Genomic DNA, 16,790 nt, shown 5'->3' on the forward strand with positions numbered 1-16,790 from the left:
TGGCGTGCGTGTTAATTCTTTGGTTTTGTGTGTCTACATAACCATTCCTCTGTGCCTTTGGTCTTGTTTCTATCATAAGTGGAGCCTTTTCAATCACCTTACTTTAATTTGTTCCTTTGTTTAGAGAACTGCATCTTTGGGTAGCTTTGGATCCATGGACAGCAATTCCCTGTCTTACAAGTCATATAACGCTGGTGGTTTAACAGATGTTGTCTCAGAAACATTAAAGGATAAAGCATCTCCAATTACGCGATCATCTGTTTCTGAAAGTTCTGGTAATTTGGATCTTTTCGCACCACCCATTTCAGAACCAGAGTCTTCTGCAGTTTCATCCTTCGATTTATTTAGAATACCGGCAGCATCATCAGCTCCATCTCTGGATTTGTTTCAACCATCTGTTATATCTCCGGCTTCATCTGTGAATCTATATCAACCACCACAAACTTCCACATCGTCATCCTTGGACTTCTTTGCTCTGCAGCAGCCAGCGACAACCTTGGATAAAGAACCAGCTCACTTATCTGTCCCTGAAAATGAAGGATGGGCGACATTTGATACACCTCAGGCCACTCCTGCATCTATTCCACATGCTGAAAATCCTACCCCTGAAAGAGTACCTAGTAGTGATGTAGGTTCATTGGAAAAGTTGGACTTGTTTTCATCCTTAAATACAAACATGCATTGGCCCTCATTTCAATCTGATAGTTTTCTTGGGTCTTCTTCAACAATGTCTAATCCATGGCATGATGTGCACAATGTTCAACCTTGCACTACAGCAACAAGTGCTCAGGTAAGCTTTCTAATGATCTATAATATTCCCTCTAAAGTGTTTTTCTAGTGTGTGAAGGATAATGATCAGAAATGCTTGGTGTATGTTTGGTTTTAGAAAATTATGGTGCTAGTCTCCATTGGGATTGTAAGCTGGATGTTTTTCTAATTTCAAGATGGCATGCAGTAAATTGAAGGGATTTGGTCAGGTTGTATCTTTTGTCTCTGAACAGGCATGGAATGCATTTGAAGATCCCACGGGGAACCTTCCTTTGGAAGGAAATAAGCAAGGTAGTGAACTACAGCTAGAAACTCACAATCCTTCATCAACTGCTGATCAGTACTTGGGCTTAAGAGATTTAGAGGTTTGTACATTTACCTCAAATATCTTTCTAAGTGTTTATTTTCTTCTATTCAGTCTCAAACATTTTGATTTGCAGAACTCCATTAAAGAGGGGATTCAAAGAGCTGCCTCTGATGACGGGTCCCTGGCTCCAAGCTTGCCATCACATGGTGGCATGGGGCCATCATATACTCCAATGCTTCCTCTGATGGTTTGTACTCTTCAGTTGCTTTAGCTTTTTGTATATGATCTTAAGCTGGTGGAAGTAATTTTGTACATCACCTGTAGTAATTTATGGCTTTTCACAGGGAGAGACGAAATCACATGCAATGGACCATAAATCTACAAACCCATTTGATCTCCTGAATGATTCTGATTTTGAACAGAGCAATATGGTATGCTATAATATTCATTTCGTTGGTAAAATGTTTATACTGAATTTCATTAGAAGTATGAGTGCGCCCTGTTCCTCTCCCATGTGCTTGTTTGACCATTTCAAGGTCAAAGGTGCTAGGGCTGGTGGAGAGCTCTTTCAGGGGAAGGACATTGCGGGCACGCACAGGGGCAGGGGTGTTTGTTCATCATTGTCTCTTTTTCAACTTGCCTACTTGAATTGGCTTTTTTACGCTCTCTCTCTAGAATGTCTCTCTCTCTCTCTCTAGACTCGGATGAATTTCAAAATTTGAATTTTTGAAAGTTTTTTCTGCGATCGGTGGCGCGGCTGGTGCTGCGCGTTAGGGTTCGGCGTATGGAACGCAGATTCTCTTTTGAAGCCAAAACCTTCTGCCTTTCGGCAAAGGTTGGGTGTCCTAACCTTCGTCTGGAGGAGAGGAGAAAAGGTTTCGTGGGGTATATTTACGCGAGCATTCGGTGTTCGTCGTGGTTGGTGGAAACGGTGGAAGCGGTGATTCAGGTTCAGGTGAAGGAAGAAATTGCCAAATCTTACCGTGAGGGTGATAAGGCCACGATGGTCCACGGGGGAGGTAATAAGGCCGGAAGGTTCTTGGAGGTATCGGTGTTGGCTGAGGGTGGTCGTAAGGGAGTCATTTGGCTTCCGGAGGGACGTTTTGGGAGGGGCTGGCGGCGTTTCGCGGGAGAGCTTCGGCAACTGATGGCGGCACAGATCAAGTCGGATGGTACGGCGGAGTCGGGGGTTCCATCTTCGGCGGGGTTTCTAATGGATGGTCCTTCTTTGGGGGTCGATTCCGGGAGGTCTTTCGTGGATGTCCTTCGATCTTCTCCGGGCGTCGAGGCGAGAGCAGTTGAGTATCCGAGGTCTCTCGATTTGCTTCCGGGGTCGTCTTGGTGGGATTCGGAGTATGACGGTTTGGGGTTGCGGTCTGCCGTGGATTGCTCTGCGTTGGAGAGCTTGTCTTCTCCTCTGGCGGAGGCGGCTGGTTCAGTGAGTTTGAGGAAGAAGAAGAAGGGCAAGATCGGTATTAGTGGATTGATGAGGCTTCTAGGGCAAATCCAACGTAAGTTGGACTGGGTCTGTGCAGGGGTTGTCTCGAAGCCCAATCGCAGGAGTAAAAGGGCTCGTTTTTTGGGCCTATCAACTTCTGCTTTGGGTTGTGATTCCGGGTCGGTCTTTGAAGTGGGTTTGGGTCAAAATTTGGATCCGGTTCAGCACTTGGATCCGGATTTCTCAGATCCAGTCCATAACTCTTTCTCATTACCTTTGGAGTCTGTATCGGCTGGGATTCCTCTAGCCTCTGAAGAGTGTTTGGAGCCGTTTGCTAGGTCTTCTTTGAGTTTGCAGGTTACCGGTTTGGATTCCGGCGATGGGTCTTCCCCGGCAGTGTTCTCTCTCTCTCCGGTGCGAGTTTTGGGCGAGATTGTTGGGTCTGCCGGTGACGGGTCCTCTCAGGGGGCTACTTTTTCCCCTTCTGCGGAGGCTGTACCGGCGAGCACGTTGCGCAGGGACTGGGAGGGCTCTCTTTCTTCGATGCCTGAAATCTGCCGGGGTGCGTCTGTGTCTTCGGAGATTTCTGATTCGGCTCGTCTTTCTATTCTCAAGGAGGCCTTCGCTGTTCCTTGGGAGGTGGACTCTCCGGCGAGCTCTTGCAGGGATAGGGAGGTTCCTTTTTCGGGGGAGGAGGAGCTGGTTGTTCATCCTTCTTCTCCGGAGAAAGGTTTGTTTCGTCGTGGGTTCTTGAGTCCGAGAGCTGTCTCTCCCGCTCCGGTGGTGTTGAAGGATTCTTTGTCTTCTAAGGGAAAGGACCCTGTTCTGGTTCCCTCTGCGCCGGTGGAGGTTCAAGCTGGCTGTTTTCTTTCCCCTGCTACTACCTCATTGTTCTCGTCGCAGGGATGCACTTCACTCTCGACTACTTCCCTTCTCGATGGGGCGGCTGAGATGGGGAGGAGTCTTAGCCGTCCTTTTCCTCGCATGACAGAGAATGGTACTCCCATTTACTCCTCTAAATCCTCGTCCCAACTGTTTTATACCCGGAGGGTGAAGGAAAAAGTCGCAAAGCAGCTGCATAAGAACAAGGATCTGCTTGCTGAGGTTGAAGTTTCTGCCCCTAAGGTTGAAGTTTCTGCTTCTAAGGTTAAGGGGTTGAGGGAGCACAATAATCTGGATTGCTCCATCTCTCCGGTGAAGGGCCGGCGTCGGCGGGGTTTTTTGGGATCGAAAAATGCTTTTTCTTTTCCCCCTGAGGTGCACTAGGGTTCCACCTGAGATGCACTAGGGCTTTTCTTGGGGTTTGGTTGGGTCTCTTGTATTCCCCTTTGGATGGGTGTTTGGTTTGATTGGGTTTTTCTGGGTTTTTGATTGGTTTGTTTGGGTTTTTTCTGGGTTTTTCTGGGTGTTTTGATTGGGTTCCTTTGTATACTTTATTGTGTACTTAGAGGCGCTTTGCGCTTTTTTTGATATATACTACATTACTTATCAAAAAAAAAAAAAATTGTATATATTGGAAACCAACTAATGCATGACATCCCGAGTTTCCTTTTTGTGTGATTTAGGAATATTAATGATTTGATAGATGTACAGAGTTCCCAAAATAGTTTATTGTACTTTTAATAATCTAGATTTCATGTATAGTTATGATGACCCGTACATAGTGAATTCTTTAGAGAATAATTCTCTTCCAAGATGGATTCTGATAAGCAAAATTTTGAGCAAGTGCTTACATAATCTTCTTCTGACTGAAGAAATGGTTCCTTGAAATAATGAATCATTATTGATATCAGCACCTAAGATCACCATAGTTTTGCAAGTTCCATACGCATGGAGTTGGCGGTGTTTTGGGAGCTGCATACACATAGAGTTAATGTATTTCATAATTAATCAATTGAGCAGCAGCTTGCAGAACATGGTGATAGTCACAAGGAATTACCAAATAACTTAGTAGAATTGATGTGATAAACTGATAATAGTAGACTGGGGCTTGCTAGCTAGTGTTGTTCTTGAAATTCAATTGTGTTTCTTCTAGAGCCTATATGGGTTTTTTTATTTATTTTTTTAATTTTTAATTTTTAATTTTTTATAATTGTGGAAATAAAAATATAGGACAAAATCATGAATGTGGCCTTCCTTTAAATGTAGTTAAGGATTACTAAATAATCCACAGAAGTGGTATTTTAATGATATTCATCATTCATTCAAATACTAACTGAGATATCCAAACACTCGAGGTTTGCGTCGAAGCTAACTGAGATATCCAACTATATTGTTGAGCTTGTGTAATTCCCTCTTGCCCCCACCTTTTGCTTTTTATCAAGTGCACTGCTAAAATCGTGCAGAATTCTATTAGATTCTTGAGCTCTTCTTAGATTTCCTACATTCTATGAAGACTATGATGCCAGTCCTATTTTTCACTTTGGAAAGGGATGTCCCAAAATGGATGTTTCATTTGAAAATTCAAATGTAAAAAAACTTCTTAGTTTCTTTAATTATCCCTTTGGAAGGAAAATTTTGAAATATTCTGCAAACAAGATTGTGAATAAATTTATGCTTTCTTCCTTCAGTGGCTTTTGAGTGACCTCTTGGTTAGGTCAAGGATATTGCAAACAATGGATGCAACTTGCAAGGGTGAGAGTTTCGGAGACAGATATGCAGAATTATCACATTCCCATTCAAAGCACTAGCCATATGGGGATGACTTTGGGGATAATCCTAATGATTTGAATTTCGGTTTTTTTTTTTTTTTTTTTTAAAATAATAATAAAATTCTTGTTACTTAGTGAAAAAAAAAACTCTCTTCTCTCCCTCTATCTCTCTCTCTCGACGGCGCGTATAGGCACGTCCTGACGTTCCTTAGTCGTTTGTTGGCTTCTCCAACAATGTCGTTAGTCTAGTTTTCTCTTTCTAATATTTTGTTATGGGTTTCTTTAGTAGGTTCCATGTGGAAGCTAAGTGTTTCGAGTTCACATTGGGAGGGAGCAAATACTGACTATCATCTTGCCCATGGCCCTTTGGGTGGCACCTTCGAACACCCAATCAAAGCCACTCTCTCACTCCCCCCACTTTCAGATATTGTTGGTGCGATGGCCTCTCTGAGTCCCGGCCCTCCCGATGTGGGTGTTTGTGGCGACTTTTCCAACTCTAGAGGGATGCCTCGATTATTCCGGTAGGTTGGTTCTAGTGATGGCACTAAAGTCGACATTGAGCCCCCGAGAAATGGTGGTTTGGTTGCCAAAACACTATCCAGTGTTAGTGTTGATAAGTTGATAAGGGGGAAGGAGTTGTATCCTTTGATGTGGGCTGTGTGGAAGGGTTCAGTATTCTTCAAAATGTGACCCTGTCTTGTCTGGATATGGATTGCATAATGGGGAAGAGCTCATTTTTGGTAAGCCGTTGTGCTCTTGCCCCTGTTGTGAGTGAGAAATTATTGTGTGAGGTTTTGAAGCAGAGCTCATGGCCTTGCTTACAGCAATTGAATCGATGCGTTACTGAATCGATTCGGCCTCGAGTTCCAAACTAGGTAGTAGAGAATTGAGAAGATTGTCTTGTTTTATAAGTTTTGATTTGAATGGTGGTAGTTCTAGCCGAGGCGTGGGCTATTTTGGTTCATTATGAAACTGAATTGCTATCTTCGAATGTGAGAGGGTTAAATGAGGGGGATAAGCGCCTAAGAGTTAGGAATTTGCTACGAGAGTAGAAGACAGATGTTATTTGTCTTCATGTAACTAAAGTTGGATCATATATCTAGTAGCATTGTGCTTGGTTTGTAGGCATGCCAATATGCGGTTGGTGTTTAGATTCTAAAGGAGCCTCTGGTGGGATTTTGCTTATGTGGGATAAAAGGGTGGTGGAAAAATCGAAGAGTGTGTTGGAGAGTTAACTGTTGCTTATTCGTTTAAAACAACAACCCAAGTCGTCAAGCCTTTGTTCTTGCATACTTTAATGCCACATGAGCATGATCCTCAAGCTTTTCATTCTCCTAAAGCGTGATTTTGTTGTATATGGTATGATATGGGCAAGTACATGATAATACATATAGAATGTCTATATTCACCATGAGCACAATATAACTAGTATGTAGAACATTAAGCAGTGACATTTTTCTAGGTTTATTACTTTATTAATTAGATAGTCAAATCATACTGCATTAGAGCTAGTCATGGCATCTATGTTCTGTACCTCACTACACATGATGTCCTTGTTTGACGTTGTGCTTTTACCAGATTTTATATGTATGAAGTTTTTGTTTTGCAATATTTGTGTTCTAGCTATCTTTGTTTTGAAAATGTCCTTGATTCCATTAAAGTGCTAACTTATTCTTCTTTGTTCTTTCTCTTCTCTCGTGGGAAATAAATTAGACAAGGTTGTACATTCATGGATTTGTTGTCTCTAATTTGTGTTGGTGTATTTCATAATCAGTTCTTGGACATGAGCCCCTTGGACGCTGCTCTCCCCAATGCCCAGTTGTCATCCACCTTTCATGGTGTATCTCAACCATGGTTCCCACAAAATACAGTGACTCCTTATATTCCAGCTGTAGGACAAGGTACACTTTATTAACTCTTGGTGGAACTTCATATCATGTTTGACCATTCTTTCTTGCAAAAGTTAATGCTGGAGCTCTATTTATTAATTGCTCCACAGTTTGATGCATCTCATTTGGAGCTCATCTCCAGTATCACTGTCTTAGTAAAGCAAACTCACTAGAGCTTTCCATCAAGAATCTTTTGAGAAAAAAAAAAAAAAAAAAAAACCCCAAGAATTCCTTGTTTGCTATCAAACATTTAAAGAGTAGGGACAAATATGCATTTTTGTTAGAGGATGACGCATATAGTAATATTAGTGAGAGAAATGCTACACTCTCATTCCCACACTTTCAAATGCACTCTCTGACATGGCGGTAAAAGTCATCATTAGATTGGAATCTAATACTGATCCATCCAAAATCTAATGGTGGTTTTCATTGCCACTTTAGGGAGTGTGTACTTGTGAGTGTGAGAGTGGCAATCTGTGTAGCATTTCTCATATCAGCAGCACCTGATTTCTGATATGAGCCAATCCCCACTTCTCATCCTTCTCTTCTAATCCATGTGCTTTCACTTGTTTCTCTCTCGTTTTCTTTTGTGCTCTCTTGTTTTGTCCTAAATGACTGCCTGTCATTAAGATTCTCTCCTCTCCACTTGGTTTGATTCTGTAGGTGGCTTAACGTACATGGCAGGGCAAACACCAAGCTCTCAAATACCGTAAGTTGTTTTATCTTGCTCTCATGATCATTTAGAAGTTGGTTGTGTTGTATTTTGGTCGTATTCATCATCCTGTATAATGAAGTTTATATTGCAGGAATGTCCCGTCGCAGGGGCCGGTTGCTTCCATTGGAGGAAACCCTTTTGCATAGAGGATTAGATTATGGTGGAGAAATCATTATCTTAATTATTTTCAGTGTGTAGAACTTTTTCATTGACTATTAATATCTAGGCATTTTATTTTTATTTTTATTTTTTAATTTTTAAATGTTATATATAATCTAGAATAATCAATTTTCATGGTATTATTCATTTATGTAGGACGCCTGTGAATTAGTTTGGTTAAAACTGCAAGGCCATTAAACTTATTTGTCTTATGTTGAGGCCTCCGTTTGACATTGTAGTTAAATTGGCGGTGTATTATTGAATTTTAGGTTGGGCGTATTGGAGTTTGGTTTGGATAAAGATGTGGAGGTAGGAGTTTCTGACCAATCTACCTCTTCTTCCTCTTGGTTGAGCAGACACAATAAAGACATTTGTCTTCTGATCTAGTTTTTTTTAAATTTTTGAGCTCAAATTATCAGGCAATGTGCAATGTAGCAATCTTTCTAAACTACTAGAAAATTGCAATTATAACCTTCATTCTAAAAATGAATACTGCTGCGCTTAGGGCTGTTTTACCTTGAATTTATTTATAAGGTTATTTTTATTCTTAAAATTTTTAGGGGGGGTATTATTGTCTTTTTGTGCTGAGGAACGGGTATATTACAAATTTTTGGTAATTTATGGGAGACAATGTTTCAATTTGCAAAGTGCCTAATGTTTGTTTGTTTGTTTGTGTCTAATTTGCATACTAAAATTGGAAATCTATGAGGGAGTTCAATTTGTATTTGTAGGTCCAATGCTTGAATGATTGAATCACAATGAAAGACACTTCTTATAAGAATGGCATCAATCAATAATTTCATGCCTCGAACTAGCTTGCTTTTATCCTGTCGTTAGCCCCCACCCCCCAAAAAAAAAAAAAAAAAACTAATCGTTTCAATTCATATCCACAATTTATTAGACTCTCTGATTCTCACATGTGACACCTTTCTTTTCTTTTTTTTTTTTTTTTCTTTTTTTTTTCTAGAAGGTAATGCGGTTTTAAATTACCATTAAATTTGAAATAAATTAATTTTGATAATTTTAAAAGCTATAGTTTAGCACATCAACCTCCTTCAGTCCTTTGTTTAGATTGTTTGGAATTTGGATGTTTTAGTAACGTTTCCAGAAGGCTATTTCCTGATATTTCTTCTTCTTACCTTATTGGTTTGATAAGACGAAAAGGTGCGGAGGATGATGGCCCCATCTCCCTTTGTCTTTTTCTTTAAAAAATTCCCTTCTTTTTAAGCTCATCTTTCTTTCTCTCTCTCTCTCTAGAGCTCTGAAATATGGAAAAGAGAGTCCTTATCTTTGCCCTTGCACTCTCTCTCGCGTTGCTTCAAAATCCAGTGCAATCTTCAACTGATGTTCCCTGTAATTTTCCGGCGATCTTCAACTTTGGTGATTCGAATTCCGACACCGGAGGATTGTCAGCGGCATTTGGACAAGCCTCTTCCCCACATGGAGAGTCCTTCTTCCACGGCCCTGCCGGACGGTATTGCGATGGCCGTCTCGTCATTGATTTCATTGGTACACTTTCTTTTACTCTTTCTAATATCGACTCTTTTAAAACTAATAATCAGTATTAGCATTTGAAATATGATTATTTATTAAATTAATTACTTCAACATGAACCGTATAACATTAATCTCTTATTTTCTTTAATATTATTATTTATTAGCACGGTGAATATTATTAATATATACATATAGATGTAAAATAGTGAAGAAATTAGCACTTTTCATTTAGAATTTGATTTTTGTTTTGGGTACTTCACTTGAGATTTTTGTTAAAAAAGAAAAAAAAGAAAGAAAAGAAATAGAGACTGTTTTCGTCGGGACGTTGACCGACACTCTTCCGCACTCTGCTCTGCTCAACAGAAGAAATATATATATATATATGAGAAAAAAACAGCCACCGTCAGGCCTCACCTTAGATAATGGAAATAAATAGAGTCATCTTGTACGTCACTTTATTATTTTTTTAATTTTACCGAAGATTTTTAAACTTTATTCGATTTGATAAATTTTTTTTAAATTTTAAATTTTTTCAAAACTTTCAATTATAATTAATTTAAATTTTTTTAAAGACAATACTAAAAAAAAAAACCAAAATACTCATATTTTTTTATTTGAAAAAAAAAAAAAAAAAAAGAGCCTGTGGATCGTCAGGCTTGATCCACGTGGGTCTGGCGCTGGGTCTCGGCCAGAGACCCATCGTGGGTCGGCAGACCCACTGCTGGGTCTGGCCGGGACCAAGCCGTGGGTCTTCACGATTCAGGTGCGTCTCCAAAGCCTGGTATTCTCTTATAGGAACCCCTGATTTCTTCTACAAGAATCTCCTCAACGACTCCATTCTCATCACCCAAAATCCCAATCATCCTCACCACCTTGTCAAAGCCACCATTGAAGAATCTGACGCCCAAACTCCAACCCGCACATTGCTCTATTAACGTTTAAAATGCCTTGGGCAATTCTTCATTCAAAGGAGAAGTTTTGAACAGGAAGCAGAGTGTCGATATAGAGCAATGCATTCTTCAAACTTCCCAATTTACATATTTTCCTAATTTTTCGTTAAAAATCACGCACAAACTCGACTCTCTGAGTCGAATCTCGTTGGTAGCGACAAAAAGCTACATTACCTTCCGGCTGACAGTGAGGAGGCACCTTCCGTTCGCGTCCATGAGAACGATTTCGCCCCCGTCACGGGTTCCCCGTACGAGTTGATTCGGAAGACCAAATCGCCCTTGCCAGAGATTTTTTATTTTTATTTGAAATTTTATAAAAAAGTCAGGGGTATAAATGTTATTGTTTCACTTTTAACATTTACAATCTGAGGAAGGAGTTCCAATTGATTGCAATTGAAGTTCAGGTAACTAAATTTAGAGATTTTGAAGTTTATAGAAAATTTATCAAACTAGATGAAAGTTCAAGAATCTTCAGTGAAGTTATCATTTAAAAAAAAAAAAAATTTGATGCGGTGTGATTATTATGATAACATTTGATATATTGAGATTAATTTTTTATTGAAGAGAAGACTGTGTTATATTAACTTTAAAAGGTTTTTAGGATAGTTTAATTGATTAGAGACCATGCCTTATGAAGCGAGATCATTTCATCGAATTTTTTAAGATAGATTAATTAATTGGAGATCATACCTCATGATAGAGAGGTGATTTCATTGAATTTCCCTTCACTTATGTAGACATTAAAAAAAAAAAAGAAAAAAGAGAGATAATGATATGATGAATACAATTACTGTCCTTATATATATATATATATATATATATATATATATATATATATATTCTAAAAAAAGAGGAAGATAAAATAAACTTTTTTTTTAAGTAAATAAATTTTTTTCAAGTTTATTCTCAAATTATATAGTGTAATCCTTTTTTTTTTTTAAAAAAAAAAGATTGACGTGACCCATCTTGTTTGCTGATTACTTGGCTTTCTCGCTATGCTCAATATTTACTTAAAAATAAAAAATGGAGAGATAAAGGGATTAGTTTTGGAAAATTCTTTAAAGTACTCAAATTTTGCAAGTACTAAAAAAGACTTTGAAGAAACATGGCATCTAGGGGTGAAAATGGGGATGCGGATAATAGCAAGAGTATCCGCATTCGCATTTGCAAAATGCAGATAATGATTTTTGATATGTGCATCATGTGATTACTATTCGCATCCGCGCGGTTAATGCAGATATTATCCGCTATCTGCATTTGAGGTAATGAACGTTTTAGACCTTGAAATTGTAATTCACTAATTATTGCTTCTAGTAAATATTAAAAAAAAAAAAAAATTGTTATCGTTTTTTTTTTTTTGAATTGGACATTATTTATAGTTGAACACTATTATTCATATCACACTTTCTAGTCATTTTGTCAATAAATTTTCATCACATACATTATTTTTGGTCATAAAAATGGTCATTTTTATGAAGAAAAATATCATTTTGTATTTTGAAAAAATACCAAATAAAAGAAGACCAAAAATAGATATTATTCATTCACACATTTTTTTATTTTCTATCTAGTTTTTTTATTTATTTTATTTTTTATTTTTTATTTTTTAAAAAAAGGCAAAAGTTGGACTTAAGTTGGGCAAATAAGTTGGGTACCTATCATCACTCTACATTATTTTATATTTATATTTAGCTTCTAGTAAATCTACAGCTAGTAACAAGAAAAAACATTTAAACATAATAATAATAAAGGAAGAACATATAAGGTAATTAATCATAACAAATTAAAGGAGTTTTCTAAAAGTGAAATCCAACAACATTACAAATCTAGCAAATATAAGAAACATAAATTAAAAAATATTAAATATAATATATGTGTATATATATATATATATATATATAAAGGAATGCGGATGTGGATGCATACTCTAAAACTGCTATCTGCATCTGTATTTGTAGATATTAGTTTTTGCTATTTATATCTACATATGTGGATAGCGAATGCGGGGGGTTATTATCTGCACGCATTTTCTCCCCTAATGGCATCTCTTTTTCTTAGAACAATAACTTTGAATTGTTCAATATATTATATCTTTCTTTGAAAATAATATTTTAATAAAGAAAATAATTCTTGAAGTATTTTTGAGAAGATTTTCTTTCAAAAATAACATCCCAATAAGGAAACAATTTATGTAATAATATAATATAATTCAATATTTATACCATAAAATAAATAAAGTATAGTTGTATCCATTTATCTCTCAAATTTGCTAAGAAAGTGCTCTCTAAAACAAAAAGGACTGATTTTAAACCAAATCGTATAAAATGAGTTGTTTGTGATTGCGATTTGAAAATGAAAAAAAAAAAAAACTATTTTCAAACAGTAGGTTAGGATGTGCTTTTTTGAAAAAACATAATTTTAGAAGCTAAATTGTGATTTTAAAGGTCAAATTGCTATTTTGGCAAATGCATAAGTATGTGTTTGAAAATCGCAAACCTAAACCGACGATAAATGCCTTGATGTGGTTATAAAGAAAAATTGCTCATTCATATGAAACCTACAATTTATCCCGCAACTTTGCTTAGAGAGATTATTTTTTGTAAAAATGTTACTTAAATTATCCTTTTTTTATTTTTATTTTTTATTTTTATTTTAATTTTCGTAGTAGCTCTCTTGTCCTTTTCTTTCTTATTAAACGCTTAAACTTTATTAGTTGCTAAATTGTCCAAATATATCCTTTATTAATATCCAAATAATATGTCCCTGTCCAAATTTAAGTAAAATTATCTTCTGTCCAATCAAAGTAAAACCGTCCATTTTTCAAGTAAATATTTAGTTTAAATAGGTCCAAGTCAAGACAAGATTGTCCATGTCCTTCCTCCATGTACAGGCAATATTATCCAACTTAATTTATTAAGGTCCAAGAAATGAGAACCATCAAATCTCAACCTAACAAAAATCATCATCAAATTCATTACCCAAAACAATTAACCAGATAATTTCTATCCTCAAGAAACCCAGAAATTCATCTAGGAAAGTACCCGGCCAATCAAATAAAATAGATGAAAAACAACATATCCTCTTAAACTACTATGTCAATGTCCCACAAACAACTTTTTTTTTTTTTTTTTAATGAAAAAATTGAAAATTTTTGTAAATTTTCCTTTGTTTTTTTTTTTTTTCAAATTTATAAGGATATAAAATATTTTTGTCTTATTTAAAAGAGAATAGGTTATAGTTGTAAATATCAAAGTCATGATCATGATATGATATCATATGTCTATTGGGATATAAATTAAAATGATTTAATTTACTCATTTCTATAAGTTTAAACTTTTAGAACTTATGAAGCAGATGCCACTAGTTCGAATCTACATTTTTTTTATTGTTGGGACATAATAAGTGGTGATTTAATATAGTACTAGAGCAAATGTTTTAATTAATGGTATGAGAAAAGAAGATATATAGAATTATGATTCTTCTATGAATGCAGAAGTAGTGGATTATAAATTATAATGATATATATATAAATATATAAATATGCAGCTGAGAGCTTGGGATTACCGTATTTGAGTGCTTACCTGGATGCCGTTGGATCGAACTTCAGTAACGGGGCAAACTTTGCTACTGCTGGGTCCACCATAAGACCCCAGAACACAACCCTCCATCAAAGTGGGTTTAGTCCTTTCTCTCTCAATGTTCAGTGGTATCAATTCCACGACTTCCATAATAGGTCCCAAATTTTCCGCACCAAAGGTACGTACCTTTAATTAATATAATTACCTACTTAAATATTATTATACGATATTATATTTAATAATATTATTATTTATATTTTGAAGGGATTTTCGGGGAGTTATTGCCCAAGGCCGAATATTTCTCTCGTGCATTATACACGTTTGATATCGGTCAGAACGATTTGACGGCAGGTTACTTCCTCAACATGTCTACCAATGAAGTTGAAGCATATGTTCCTGATACCTTGGATCAGTTTACAGCCGTGGTCAAGGTAATTCTAATTCTAATTAACTTTGTGAATTAATTTAAGATTATATAATATATAGTGTACTACTGTACGTACGTACATCAAATAAATAAATAAATAATTAAACCTACGTACGGTACAATATTAGAATATATACGGTGAAGGAGGGAGATCATTCTGGATACATAATACGGGTCCGGTTGGTTGTTTGCCCTACGTCTTGGGTCGTCTCAAAATCAAACCTGCCCAACTAGACAAGGCTGGTTGTGCAACTCCCTTCAATGACGTGGCTCAGTATTTCAATCGTAAATTAAAACAAGCGGTGATCCAACTTCGCAAGGATCTTCCCTTGGCTGCAATCACCTATGTTGATGTTTACTCCCTCAAGTACTCTCTCTTTACCCAACCAACCAAACACGGTACGTATGTATACGTACGTCGTATTCTTTTTTTTTTTAATTAGTAGATGATCATTAATGGATGAGATTAATTAATTATTAATTTCCAGGATTTGCGGAATCTCTGAGAGCCTGTTGTGGGCATGGTGGCAAGTATAACTTCAACATCCACGTGGGATGCGGGGGAAAGAAAACGGTGCATGGGAAACAACTACTTGTGGGGAAGCCCTGCCAAGATCCGTCTGTTTGGGTTAACTGGGACGGCGTCCACTACACTCAGGCAGCTAACAAGTGGATTTTTGATCAAATTGTTGGTGGTTCCTTTTCCGATCCACCCCTTCCATTGAAATTTGCATGCCACACGCATCATCCACCCCACTGATCGATCATCTACTCTAATATATATATATATATATATATATATATATATATTCCCATCATAAAAATGTTTGTTTTCCATCTTTTACTCATATTGGAGATGGGCAAACCTATCATTGAATACATGGGATCTAAAGATTTCCATTTTGATTTTTGTTCTTCTTAAGTCCAACTAATTAATCAATTCACCCTCCGATTTTATTGAGGCCATGACGAGGGTGAGGGACCGAGAATTCATATTATATTAGTAGAAATTTGAAAGTTTACTGGAGCAAATTAAATGAGAACTCTTTATTTTGAAGAGTCTGCATGAGAGATAAAGTAGCCCATAATAATAATAATAATAATAATTAATATGAGTCATATAAAAGCTTTGCTAGGGATGCTCTAATAATAATCACATGCCTTTTGGTTCCGTACAACTAGAAATTTGAGTGTTGTTTGGAGAAAAAAAGAAAAATAGTGAATTTGAAGGCATTTCATGTATGGCTAAATTATACTTTTCCCATTCAAATTTATACCCTATTTGTATTTACACCATTTAAAAAAACAAAAAAACATTTTACAAGCGGACCGAAACTTTAGGCCGAGAAAAATGGTCAGATGCAGAGTGAAATTGTTTTCCACGAAAATTTACGAGTTTGTGCAGAACTTCGTGACAATCATGTCGGCGGGTGACACAGAGTGATTCGAGTTCGTTTGCCCCCTCGATCTTAATTAACGAAGTACAAATTTTTCTGAAAGTTTGCAAGAGCCCCGATCACGGCCGGAACGCCTCGAATTTCTTCGTCCCTCCCGCCGACATGACCGCCTCGAAGCCCCGAACACGCTCGTAAAGTCTCGGCCAAATCGGACGAGTTTGTAATTTCACAACTCGGATCGAAACCCTTGGCCGAGCAAAATGGTCAGATGAGAATTGAAATTGTTTTCCCCGAAAATTTACGAGTTCCTGCAGAACTTCGTGATAATCATGTCGGCGGGTGGCACGGAATGATTCGAGTTCGTTTGCCCCCCCGATCTTAATTTACGAAGTACAAATTTTTCTGAAAGTTTGCAAGAGCCCCGATCACGGCCGGAACTCCTCAAATTTCTTTGTGCCTCCCGCCGACATGACCGCCTCGAAGCCCCGGACACGCTCGTAAAGTCTCGGCCAAATCGGACGAGTTTCTAATTTCACAACTCGGACCGAAAACCTTGGCCGAGCAAAATGGTCAGATGCGAATTGAAATTGTTTTCTCCGAAAATTTACGAGTTCGTGAAGAACTTCGTGACAATCATGTCGGCGGGTGGCACGGAGTGATTCGAGTTCGTTTGCCCCCCCGATCTTCAATAACGAAGTACAAATATTTTTGAAAGTTTGCAAGAGCCCCGATCACGGCCGGAACGCCTCAAATTTCTTCGTGCCTCCCGCCGACATGACCGCCTCGAAGCCTCGAACACGCTCGTAAAGTGTCGGCCAAATCGGACAAGTTCGTAATTTCACAACTCGGACCTAAACCCTAGGCCGAGAAAAATGCTCAGATGCGGAGTGAAATTGTTTTCCCCGAAAATTTACGAGTTCGTGCAGAACTTCGTGACAATCAAGTCGGCGGGTGGCACGGATTGATTCGAGTTCGTTTGCCCCCCCCGACCTTAATTAACGAAGTACAAATTTTT

General features: G+C 37.6%; 2 protein-coding genes across 2 annotated transcripts in view; both read left to right on the forward strand.

Annotated features, from left to right (window-relative positions):
- LOC132192323 (probable ADP-ribosylation factor GTPase-activating protein AGD14) overlaps nt 1-8,204 on the forward strand; it is a gene marked incomplete in the record, with an annotated part of 20,180 nt that extends 11,976 nt beyond the window's left edge. The window contains 3 exon segments of the mRNA XM_059607621.1: nt 6,943-7,065; nt 7,717-7,762; nt 7,860-8,204. Of these exon segments, the coding sequence (XP_059463604.1) occupies nt 6,943-7,065; nt 7,717-7,762; nt 7,860-7,914 (224 nt within the window).
- A 961-nt stretch (nt 8,205-9,165) lies between these two features.
- On the forward strand, nt 9,166-15,257 carry LOC132192324 (alpha-L-fucosidase 3-like). Its single transcript, XM_059607622.1, has 5 exons — nt 9,166-9,436; nt 13,920-14,129; nt 14,216-14,382; nt 14,507-14,777; nt 14,867-15,257. The coding sequence occupies exons 1-5, from the start codon at nt 9,196-9,198 to the stop codon at nt 15,136-15,138; spliced, it is 1,161 nt and encodes a 386-aa protein (XP_059463605.1). The 5' UTR covers nt 9,166-9,195; the 3' UTR covers nt 15,139-15,257.
- Nucleotides 15,258-16,790: the final 1,533 nt, after the last annotated feature.

Source organism: Corylus avellana, chromosome ca9, assembly GCF_901000735.1.
Source record: "Corylus avellana chromosome ca9, CavTom2PMs-1.0".
NCBI lineage: Eukaryota > Viridiplantae > Streptophyta > Magnoliopsida > Fagales > Betulaceae > Corylus > Corylus avellana.